Source organism: Oncorhynchus nerka, linkage group LG17 (assembly GCF_034236695.1).
Source record: "Oncorhynchus nerka isolate Pitt River linkage group LG17, Oner_Uvic_2.0, whole genome shotgun sequence".
Taxonomy (NCBI): Eukaryota; Metazoa; Chordata; class Actinopteri; order Salmoniformes; family Salmonidae; genus Oncorhynchus; species Oncorhynchus nerka.
In genome coordinates this window covers 52,806,349-52,818,523 of record NC_088412.1, presented here as the reverse complement: position 1 = coordinate 52,818,523, position 12,175 = coordinate 52,806,349, and the positions used below count along the sequence as shown (strand labels likewise).

The 12,175-nt window shown below is 42.6% G+C and overlaps 1 protein-coding gene across 1 annotated transcript in view; it reads right to left on the bottom strand.

The window, feature by feature from the left end:
* Positions 1–12,175, bottom strand: part of LOC115145404 (cadherin-2-like) — a 117,610-nt gene that overhangs the window by 38,407 nt on the left and 67,028 nt on the right. Inside the window, exons 7-13 of the mRNA XM_029686942.2 lie at positions 11,935–12,107; positions 11,683–11,820; positions 11,226–11,411; positions 8,978–9,231; positions 8,591–8,733; positions 7,485–7,718; positions 6,912–7,145 (exon numbers count right to left, since the gene is read on the bottom strand). Coding sequence (XP_029542802.1) covers positions 6,912–7,145; positions 7,485–7,718; positions 8,591–8,733; positions 8,978–9,231; positions 11,226–11,411; positions 11,683–11,820; positions 11,935–12,107 — 1,362 coding nt within the window. The remainder of the gene's footprint in view (positions 1–6,911; positions 7,146–7,484; positions 7,719–8,590; positions 8,734–8,977; positions 9,232–11,225; positions 11,412–11,682; positions 11,821–11,934; positions 12,108–12,175) is intronic.

Below are 12,175 nucleotides of genomic sequence, written 5' to 3'. Positions count from 1 at the left end.
CAGGCCTCACAAGACTCGTCTGAAGGTTCCCTAGTACCAGTCCAAAAAGTTAATGGGAGTACTGAATATATGGAGACTGTTTAGTGACCAAAATATGGGGTTAAAAACATGTAAAAAATAGACACCTCAGAACAAACTTCCGTTAGATTTGTTTGGGGGGGACTATCTGTTGTTCCATGTAGTGAATCTGTTATTCAATGCGTTTGTATGGGCTTATAGCGGTACAATTTTTCATCAAATAAATTATTTATATATTTTTTTGATACTTCAATCGGTCATAAAATTCACAATCAAATAGCAAAATGATCCTTGGTATGAACTTCTTTTTTAAAAATCTGTAATTTAGTAGTAACCCCCCTCCACCAGTTTAGACAGGATTAAACAGGTTAATATTCGCAAGGCCACAGGGCCAGATGGAATACCAGGATGAGTACTCAGAGCATGTGCTGACCAGCTGGCAAGTGTCTTCACTAACATATTCAACCTATCCCTTATCTGGTCTGTAATACTGACTTGTTTCAAGCAGACCACCATAGTTCCCATGCCAAAGAACACCAAGGTAACCTGCCTAAATTAATAACGTCCTGTAGCACTCACATTTATAACCATGAAATGCTTTGAAAGGGTGGTCATGGCTCACAGCATCATCATTCAAGACACCCTGGACCCACTCCAATTCGCATACCACCCCAACACATCCACAGATGATGGAATCTCTATTGAACGCCATACTGCCCTCAAACACCTACACAAAGGGAATACCTATGTAAGAATGCTGTTCATTTACTACAGCTCTGATTCAACACCATAGTCCACTCCAAGCTCATCACCAACCTCAAGACCCTGGGTCTGAATACCTCCCTCTGCAACTGAATCCTGCTCTCAGGCGGTGAGGATAGTTAACAACACATCCACCGCTCTAACCATCAACACGGGGGCCCCCCAGGGGTGTGTGCTTAGTCCCTTCCTGTACTAACTGTTCAGCTAGAACTGCGTGGCACAACTCCAACACCATCATCAAGTTTGCTGACAACATGACGGTGGTAGGACTGATCACAGACGACGATGAGGCAGTCTACAGAGAGGAGGTCAGAGACCTGGCAGGCAGTGTGGTTCCAGGACAACAACCTCTCCCTCAACGTCAGCAAGACAAAGGAGCTGATAGTGGACTACAAGAAATGAAGGGGTGAGCACACCCCATCTACATCATGGGGCTGTAGACGTGTGGGTCAAAGATTTGGCATGGGCCCTCAGTTCCTCAAAAAGTTCTACAGCTGCACCATTGAGAGCATCTTGACTGGCTGCATCATCGCTAGGTACGGCAACTGCAAGGCACTTGACCGTAAGATGCTACAGAGGGTGGTGAGTACGGCGCAGTACATCACTGGGGCTTAGCTCCTTGCCATGGGCTCCCGAATCGTGCATCGGTCTAAGTGCAAGGGGCATCCCTGTTTTGAACCCAGGCAGTATCGCATCCAGCCGTGATTGGGAGTCCCATAGGGTGGCGCACAATTGTCACAGGTTTGGCTGGGGTAAGCTGTCATTGTAAATAAGAATTTGTTCTTATTGTCTATTTAAATAAAGTTTAAATTAAAACAAATCCAGGACCTATATACCAGGTGGTGTCAGAGGGCCCAAAAAAATGTCAAAGACTCCAGCCACCCAAGCCATAGATTGTTCTCTCTGCTAAATGTGTATCTGTTTTTGTCTGTACATTGCTTGATTTAATTTTATGCTACACAAACATTTTTCGAAACTAATCCAATCAGATTCTTTGCACCCGTTACATAAGTGGTTGTTTCTGTTTAAATGGCTACCTGAGACTCCTCATAGTGTTCCAAACCCTGACATGAATTATGAATGCAGGTTGCGGGTGAATAACTATTCCAACTGTTCAGCTCGTGCTATATGGGGTGGGTCGAAGGCCTATATCCCACCGCAGGGCTTCACCAAGCTCTGCCCCCCTTCCCTTACAGATGCACTGTATTCCAACTGTTCAGCTCGTGCTATATGGGGTGGGTCGAAGGCCTATATCCCACCGCAGGGCTTCACCAAGCTCTGGCTCACCCCCCTTCCCTTACAGATGCACTGTATTCCAACTGTTCAGCTCGTGCTATATGGGGTGGGTCGAAGGCCTATATCCCACCGCAGGGCTTCACCAAGCTCTGGCTCACCCCCCTTCCCTTACAGATGCACTGTATTCCAACTGTTCAGCTCGTGCTATATGAGGTGGGTCGAAGGCCTATATCCCACCGCAGGGCTTCACCAAGCTCTGGCTCACCCCCCTTCCCTTACAGATGCACTGTTGGTAGGAAAACAAGTAGAGACTACCCACCAGGTAGTGGCTTTGGTAGACACTGAAGCCTTGGGGTGGTACGAATGAAATGGGGTATAGACCCCAGAAGAAGGGTCCCCCACCACCCCTAAGGTCCTGGCGGTAATGGACTGTCAGCGCTGTGGCACCTAGGGCGATGCGCCTAGGGGAGGAGTCTCCTCCGGGCCCCGGTGGATGGGTACGGAGTTGATTCGGAAGAGCAGGAGGAAGCGTTTTTGATAAGGATACCCCGTTCCCGTACAAAGAACCGAAGATAGCTTTTTTAACAAAGTACATTTTTAACATGTTTTCCATGTCTTTTGTTTTAGGTTATTTTTTATTGTTTCAATCAAGAACACATTAAACTAACCGATGTAATATTCAATGCTGTTTTGAATGCATATTTATACCGCTTTAAAGTGTACATACGATGATGTAAATAGATGAGCTGTTAATACAATTTCACCAAAAGAGAAACAAAACCATTCCAACTTTATCCTAACTATGGCTGGATTCCAATAGGATTTAGAAATCACTTTGCAAGCCAGTAGAATGTCACTTGCAGGTAGGGTTGCAAAATTCCAGTTACTTTCCTGTTTAATCAGCTTCTTGACATGCCACACCTATTTTTATTCAGGTTAGTTCATAGAAAGAGAGTGTAGATGCAGCCTTTTTTCCCCCATTGTCGAAAGTTATGTGTAAGGTCCAATGCTAACGCAGACCAGGCCTGCATTAAAGCTGGGTATTCTATCTGGAGGAATGCTATTGATAGTACCAAATGATTTGCTAGGCACCGATCAAGCAAAGAGAATTTTAAATACACTGCACTGTGTAAAGAAAAACTAGTTTGATGTGCTATGGGAACATCGCTGTCAACACTAATTCATGATAGGTAGCTGGCAAGAAATCGCATGTATTTGACTATGATTATGGACATTATTGAGTTCCTTGTTTCAAACCAGCAACCACAGAGGGGGACATTGGATGCAATAGAGCCAAGAGGGAAGGGGGGCAGTGAATTTTTTGGAATATAGTCTCCGAAAAGACAAGGAACTTGTCAAGGTGTTTAGCACCCTACGCCACAATCCCACAACACTGCAACTCTTCTGAAAAGGTAAGAAACAATCTAGCTGGTTGGTTTTTATCAAAATCTTGGTGGAATATCCAGTGGTGTCATTTCAGGAAAAACCTAGGTCATGCAATGGCAAAATGACTCCCTTAGCTAGCCTAGGTTTACAACAGCCTTGTTTAGTGTGTAGGGCACTATCCATGACACTGTTAAAGCACAGCGGAGATTTTGTTGTTCATTGTGGTATAGCGTGATATAAGCAAAATTCAACACAATTCCAATCCAAGAAACCAAAATGACACCCCTGGGTATAGCTACATATCGATATGTTTCATCATAGAAATAGATACATTATATTATGGTTTTCTTGCTAGCCTGTGCTCTTAGAATTTCTTTCCCCAGAGGGGTTGTTTGGCTGTCCCCATAGGATAACCTTTTTGGTTGAAGGGAAAACCCTTTTGGGTTCTATATCGGTTCTTCAAAGGGTTCTCCTATGGGGTTAGAAGAACTGAAGAGCTCTTTTAGGTTCCAGATAGCAAAAAAAAATATCAGAGTGTATTGGTTTTCATGGTTGTAAATGGAACTGTATGTATTGGAAATGTGTTTATGGTAGGCTGGCATTGCTTAATTGATTGAGTGGGTTGAATTTTATCCACAGAAGCATATTGTGCCATTTCACAAGGTGTTGCTGAACTCATGAGCGGCTTGATTTTCCATGTTTGAAGACAGCTGTGTGTCCTTGTCTAAAAGACAAGGCACATTGGAAAATTATATTGGTGTTGTGGCTTAGGCGGGGTGTGGCTTTCCGATAATTATTTTTAGCCAACCGCGAGTGGAAGTGTTGTACCAGTTTAACTGTGCTATGGTAGAGGAACATTTTGATGTCTACCAGGACCAAATGGCTTTGTAACTGTGGTGGTACTATATGTGACTTCTTTCAGGAAACTAGGCAGCTGTCGCACGTCACTACTTCAACGGAGAGCCATTTTAACGTAAACCTTTCTTTTAGCAAAATGTGTTTTTTTTGGCAGAAATACCTTCTGGAACATGTGAACTTTCATGTGCCTTAATAACAAACTTGCCATTTGTAAATACGAATACAATTGTTCAATTATGAGCCTAGTTGGTTTATCCACGAAAAAAGCCGAGCAACCTTCCCCCTAACCATGATTGGCTTCCGTCTATAATATGAGCTGGTCAGTATGTGTAGGTAATCCTTTCTAATGCTGCTTTTTTTTTAAGATATCACGTAGTAGAGCTGCATAAGTCTACCTACATGTACATATTCCCTAAATTACCTCGACTAATCTGTGCCCCCGCACATTGACTCTGTAGCGGTAGCCCTTGTATATAGCCTCGTTACTGTTATTTTATTATTGCTCTTTAATTATTATAATTATTTTTTTAACTTCCATTTATGTTAGTAAATACTTTCATGACACTTATTTTTCTTAACTGCATTGTTGTTTAGGGCTTGTAAGTAAGCATTTCACTGTAAGGTCAATCTACACCTGTTGTATTCAGCATTTCACTGTAAGGTCTACACCTGTTGTATTCTGCACATTTGACAAATAAAATTGGATTTTGATTTGATTTGTTGCTCTCCACTTTCTGGAGGACCGAGTTTTTAAATAAATGGAATTGGAGTATGATAGCAAATGAAGTATGATAGCAAAGAAGATGGAGAGAATTCTGGCATTCAGGTATTTGATTACATATATGCAGACGGAGTTGAAAAGAAAACACTCAGAAACACCTGTCTCTGGATTACATCTTCAAACTAAGGACAACCATGGCATCCGTGACAAAGAGGGAGAAGCGTCCATCCTTGTATATGGGTAAGTTGTTTTCATTTCAAGTTAAAGTGTACTATTAGCTAGCAAGCTAACGTTACTTGTATGATCTGTGTAGTAATATTATTTGTATTTCAGAGCCATTGGCATTGCTAGCTAACATTAGGCTATAACTAGCAAACATTGAACCTGGTTGGTTAGCTACCTGCATATTCATGCAGTGCAGTAACGTTATGAGTTGGGATTATGGTTAATTGTTTAGCTAGCTAGCTACAGATCTAAACAAAAGACTCCGCTATGCAAGTAACTATTTCAATACCATGTTTATGATGTTACTGCGATAACTGTCGTTAGACGTAGCTGATAAATTCACTCTGGCTATCAACTCTGATTTCAGAGCACTCCTGTTTGAGTGTGCCAGAGCTCACTGACGAATAACTGACAAATTTACGAACGCTCAACACCCGATGAAAATGGCCGGTGTCAGTAAACGTTGCCAAAAAAACGTAATTAAATTGTTGCCAGCAGCACAGTTGCAGTCACCAACGCTCTGGATAACATAAAAACAGCCTAACCAGCTCTGCTAGGGGGAGTAAAATGGTCAGAGTGAGCTCTTCTCTCATTTGTGTCTGGAAATAGCTAGCAAGCTAGCCAACGTTAGCTAGTTAGCTTGGGTGCTTGACTGCTGTTGTTAGGCCAGAGCGTCCAGTGTGCGCTCTGAACTCTCAGAGAGAGCAATCTGACAATGCTCTGAGATAACGAACGCCCAGAGCACACTCTGGCACAAATTTAAGAACATACCCGTAGTATAAGTCAGCCTTTAGTCTTGACATTTTTGGTTGTTTAGTACATAGCCTCACATGTGAATCCTTAAAGAGATGGGTGGGGCTAAAGATTAAAAGGATATGAGTGATGCTGAATGGGTGTAGATAAAGAAGTGCTCTCTAGTAGGTACCAAAACATTCAAGGGCGATTTTCTCAAAAGTGAGGTTACACCCTTATCAACTTTCAAAGTAGAAATACTTTCCCATTGTTCCTCAACTGTAGTGTATGACATAACATTTTCTAACTCTGAGTCTCTACTTTAATCCAATGTAAAAAACTCCATTGAAAATGTTGTTACATAAGTCCGAATCGAGCCAGTTGGTCACATATGAAGGCTGTCGAGAAAGGTAGTGATGTTACATTTGATGCTGGAGTTCCCGAGGCATGCGTCAACATTGCTAAGCAGTGTACTTTGAAGCAGTGTGCCGATGCCTGTATCCTTTTATCAGAAGCACATGATCAATGGCCTCTGAAGATTTGTTTGGTCGAACAACCAACTAATTGGTTTGGTATTGGTTTGGTATTAGAAAAAAAGGCCACGCTGCGCACACGCTATGGGATGTCATCTATAATAATTTGGCTGCTCTAAATGATTTTGATCGGGAGGTGCTGCTAGTGTACACTATGTTGATCAAAGCCTCGTAATGAACATGTTTCGACACAATTGGTTGGAAAATCTCGATGCTTCAGGAAACTTAATTTCTCCATCACTAGAGAAAGGTATTATCTGACGTATGTACTGGGGTACAATTATGTACCTACAGTATAACTAAAAGTACTGGAGCTATAAAAATACCCAGATAGGAGAATGTGGGAGAAAAGGCAGGGGATGTGTGCTGTTAGTGTTGGTGTGTGCAAGTCTGCTTGAGTGTGTGGGTAAGCCTGTCTTAGCCTGTATACCCAGACTCACCTAGCAGTATGATGATACAGATGAGGATTGCGATGATGGCTCCAGTGCCCAGCCCTGCTGCGATGATGCGTTCCATGTCCACGCAGTCTCCATGGTGATCACACTGACACACCTTGACCTGTAGGTAGGATGTATTGGACATGGGCAGGTTGCCTGAGTCTGTGATGATGATAGGAACCTCGTAGATACCACTCTCCAGAAAACCTATCCGCAGCCTGATCTGAGCATATTCACCTGGGATAAGGGACACACAGAGAGAGAGAGGGGGAGGAGAAGAGAGAAAGAGAGAGAGGGGGGAAGGGAGAGAGAGGGGGAAGAGAGAGAGAGGTGGGGAGGAAAAGAGAGTTTGTGGGGAGTTACAGATGGAGGTTGAGAGTTTTAGAGACAAAGACAGGAAATAAGAGTGAGAGAGAGAGAGAGCAAGGGAGAGTAATAGAGGGAAGGATAAAGAAAGAAAGAGAGCGAGATGGGGGAGAATGTTCAACAAGTTATTTAGTCATGCCAATAAAACATTTTTGAATTCAATTCAGTTGAGAAATGGAGCAAAAGAGGGGAAAAAGCAGACAGACTAACCATTGAGGCGTGTGAGGGTCCAGTTCCTGCGTGCATCTGCCGGCCGCTTGGCCAGTTCGAAGGCGAAGGGGCCGGCATTAGGGGTCAGATCGGGGTCACTAGCGGTGATGTTGATGGTGTTGGGCTCAGGCTTCTCACACATCTCCACCTCCGGAGGGAAGACACGAGGAGCATTGTCATTTATGTCCAACAGGTACATCTGTAATGTACCTGTACCACTGGCTGGGGGGATGCCTGAGAGAGGGAGGATAAAGGGATGGAGGAAAGAGAGATGGAGAGACTAGTGAGATAAGCAAAGTGAAGAAAATGGCACCTTACATAGACAGGAATAATTAAACAATGTTTGGTGCAACATAGATACTGTACTGAACTATATGTTAAAAGGAACACATTACAGGCACATTACAGCACTCATACCAAACAGGATTCATGCTGTCATACATAATATTATGTCACACGCCAAACCATATTGCAACACTCAAATGTCTTAAAACAACACTCCGTCAACAGCTACATATGACTTCAGTGAAACTAACCTCCTAAATACGAGATGAGAGAAATGTATGATCAAACACACCAGGAGGGTGAATAAGGGAATGAGGGAGAGGGAAATCAGTATGTTAGGGAGGCTGCCTGAGATACACAGCTGACCTGTGTGTGTGTGTGTGTGTGTGTGTGTGTGTGTGTGTGTGTGTGTGTGTGTGTGTGTGTGTGTGTGTGTGTGTGTGTGTGTGTATTTGCCAAAAGCACAATGAAGAGCTCAGTCAGGATTGTGCTGAGACGCAGCAGGGGCTTTCTGTGCGTGAGTGGTGTTTTTAGAGTCTGTGTATGTGAACACTAACTTGTGTGCTCATGTGTATACATATAATTTTCTGTAGTAGTACTTCCATTGTCATCTGATATTTTCCTTTCTTTTTTTTGGGGGGGGGGGGGGGCAAGATATTTATCTTATCGCGCCAAGAAAGTGAGTCAAACTAAATGGATTGTAATTTAATTGAATTGATGTGAATAGTGAGATTTAGCTCTAAGTGCTTCTCTGCATGAGTACCCCACACAGATATACACTGTAAGTTCCAAAAACAGTACAGGTCCACCCGCACTCTCACCATTGTCAGTGGCCATGAATGTGATGTTGTAGAGGTTATTCTTCACATATGGAGACTCTCTGTCCAGCACAGCGATGGTGGATATCCGACCGTTTACAGGGTCTATCTTCAGCCAATTAGCAGGGTCGAACACCTTGGCGTACCTTAAAATCAACCAATGAGATGACAGTACACAATTGACCCTTTACTAAGCCCCGCCCCCGTTGGTGAGCTGACAAGGTAAAAATCTTTCGTTTTGCCCTTGAACAAGGCTGTTAACCCACTGCTCCTAGGCTGTCGTAAATAAGAATTTGTTCTTAATTATCTGACTTGCCTAGTTAAATAAAAGTTTTAAAAATATATATATTAGCTAACATGCCAATGCTGATCCCTCTCTCATCTATTTACCGTATGTTCTGTTGCATGTATCTGTCAGGGTCCTGTGCTGTAAAGGTGGTGAGTAGCGAGCCGCCCGGTAGCCCCTCCTCTAGTTTGATGACTTTGGGGTTGGGGGAGAACTCTGGGCTCTCGTTGACGTCTGTGATGCGTACAGACACGGTGGCGGTGGACTGACGGGGCAGGTGGATACCACGGGCCAGGGAAACCTCGTTCTCAGCCAGTACCGTCAGCACGAAGGAACGACTCACCTCATAGTCTATAGGCTGGAGAGATACACACATACCAGTTAGCCACGCAGTTTACAGTTCAATTTGTTTGTAAATCTTACATACCAAAGCTCTCACTTTGAAAACAGCCGTAATGTACAGTGGCTTCAGAAAGTAATCAAACCCCCTTGACTTTTTCCACATTTTGTTGTGTTATAGCCTGAATTTAAAATGTATTCAATTGAGATTTCTTGACACAATACTCCATAATGTCAAAGTGGAATTTTGTTTTTAGAAATGTTTACAAATGAATTAAAAATGAAAATCTGAAATGTCTTGAGTCAAGTATTCAACCCCTTTGTTATGGAAAGCCGAAATAAGTTCAGGAGTAAAAATGCTCTTAATAAGTCAAGTTGCATGGACTCACTTTAGCATGGTGAAGTTATTCACTACACTTTGGATGGTGTATCAATCCACCCACTCACTACAAAGACACAGGCATCCTACCTAACTCAGTTGCCGGAGTGGAAGGAAACCACTAAGGTATTTCACCATGAAGGAAACCACTAAGGTATTTCACCATGAAGGAAACCGCTAAGGTATTTCACCATGAAGGAAACCGCTAAGGTATTTCACCATGAAGGAAACCACTAAGGTATTTCACCATGAAGGAAACCGCTAAGGTATTTCACCATGAAGGAAACCGCTAAGGTATTTCACCATGAAGGAAACCGCTAAGCGATTTCACCATGAAGGAAACCGCTAAGCGATTTCACCATGAAGGAAACCGCTAAGGTATTTCACCATGAAGGAAACCGCTAAGGTATTTCACCATGAAGGAAACCGCTAAGGTATTTCACCATGAAGGGAACCGCTAAGGTATTTCACCATGAAGGAAACCGCTAAGCGATTTCACCATGAAGGGAACCGCTAAGGTATTTCACCATGAAGGAAACCGCTAAGCGATTTCACCATGAAGGAAACCGCTAAGGTATTTCAACATGAAGGAAACCACTAAGGTATTTCACCATGAAGGAAACCACAAAGGTATTTCACCATGAAGGAAACCACTAAGCGATTTCACCATGAAGGAAACCGCTAAGGTATTTCACCATGAAGGAAACCACTAAGGTATTTCACCATGAAGGAAACCAATAAGCGATTTCACCATGAAGGAAACCGCTAAGGTATTTCACCATGAAGGAAACCGCTAAGGTATTTCACCATGAAGGAAACCACTAAGCGATTTCACCAAATCTAACGTAACACATTACTGAGTACCACTCTTCATATTTTTAAGCATGGTGGTGGCTGCATGATGTTATGGGTATGCTTGCCAAGGTCTGGGGAGTTTTTTTTATGATTAAAAAGACATGGAATAGAGCTAAGCACAGGAAAAAACCTAAAGGAAAATCTGCTTCAGTCTGCTTGCCAACAGACACTGGGAGAGAAATTCAGCAGGTCAATAACCTAAAATACAAGGCAAAATATACAGTACACTGGAGTTGCTTACCAAGATGACATTAAATGTTCTTGAGTGGCCTAGTTACAGTTTTGACTTAAATCAGCTTTAAAATCTATGGCAAGACTTGGAAATGGCTGTCTAGCAATGATCAACAACCAACTTGACAGAGCTTGAAGAATTTTTCAAAGATTAATGTGCAAACATTGTATAATCCAGGTTTGCAAAGCTCTTAGAGACTTACCCATAAAGACTCACAGCTGTAATCACTGCCAAATGTGATTCTAACACATATTTACTCAGGGATGTGAATACTTATGTAAATTAGATATTTCTGTATTTAATTTTCAATACATTTGCAAAAATGCCAAAAAACATGTTTTCACTTCATGTGTAGATGGGTAAGAAAAACATATATTTAATCAATTTTGCATTCAGGCTATAACACAACAAAATGTAGAATAAGTCTGTGCTGTATCTCTGTCTCTTTGTCTGCATGTATATACAGGTATATGCTGTAAAAGTTCATTTTCCATTCATAATAAAATACATTGGAAATATTTCTCATCAGAGCTGTGTAAATCCATACCTTAACCACAGTGACCAGTCCCTCATTGGTGGTGAGGTCAGTGGGGATGGAGAAGCGTCCAGTGGGGTCTCCAGCTGTGATCCTGTACACAGTACTCCAGGCTGCACTGTGGGGCTGGTCCTTATCTGTTACTGTCAGATTAGCTACGATCACATTCACACGGTTCTCCTGCACCTCTCCATAGAACTACAGAGCGAGGGGAAGTGAAAGAGAGAGGCGGGAGTGAAAGATGAAAATATTGCTCAATAATAGGAGAAAGATAGTCTCTTATGATAAAACATTTGGTTTATTTGAAAAAACATATTCTGTGTTTTTTCCCCCCTGTGTTTGAGAGAGAAAGTGTGTGTGTCTGTTTGTACGTGTTCGTGTATTGTATGTCTGTATGCATCTGTGTGTGCACATTCGTGTGTGTGTATGTCTATCTGTCAGTATGTCTGTTTGTCTGTCTGTGACTTACTTTGTCAGCGGTGAACTCCGGGGGGTTATCATTGACGTCAGTGATCCTGATGATAGCCGTAGCTGTGTTAGACAGGCCATAGGTTGGGTTCCCCTCCATGTCAGTAGCCTGGATGATTAACGTGTACTGAGGAACTTTCTGGAAGAAGGAAGACAACAGGTCCATGTTACAGCGTATAATATAGACAGTCTATATTGTGAACACACAATCATAAAAGCATTGAAACACATTGAAACACATTGACACACACACCTCTCTGTCTAGCCCTGCAGCCACAGTGATGATTCCTCCTGTCTTGTTGTTGATTGTGAACATGTTGGAGGAGGGGTTTTCAGGATTCTGAGATATAATCTTGTATCGGAGCATCCCATTGGCTGTTTTAGGGTCATCCTTGTCCAGTGACGTAACTGTCATCACAAAGGACCCTGGAAACGTGAACCAAACAAGTCAATTAAAACCTCTCACACAATGGAATGTACGTGCATGCGTGCGT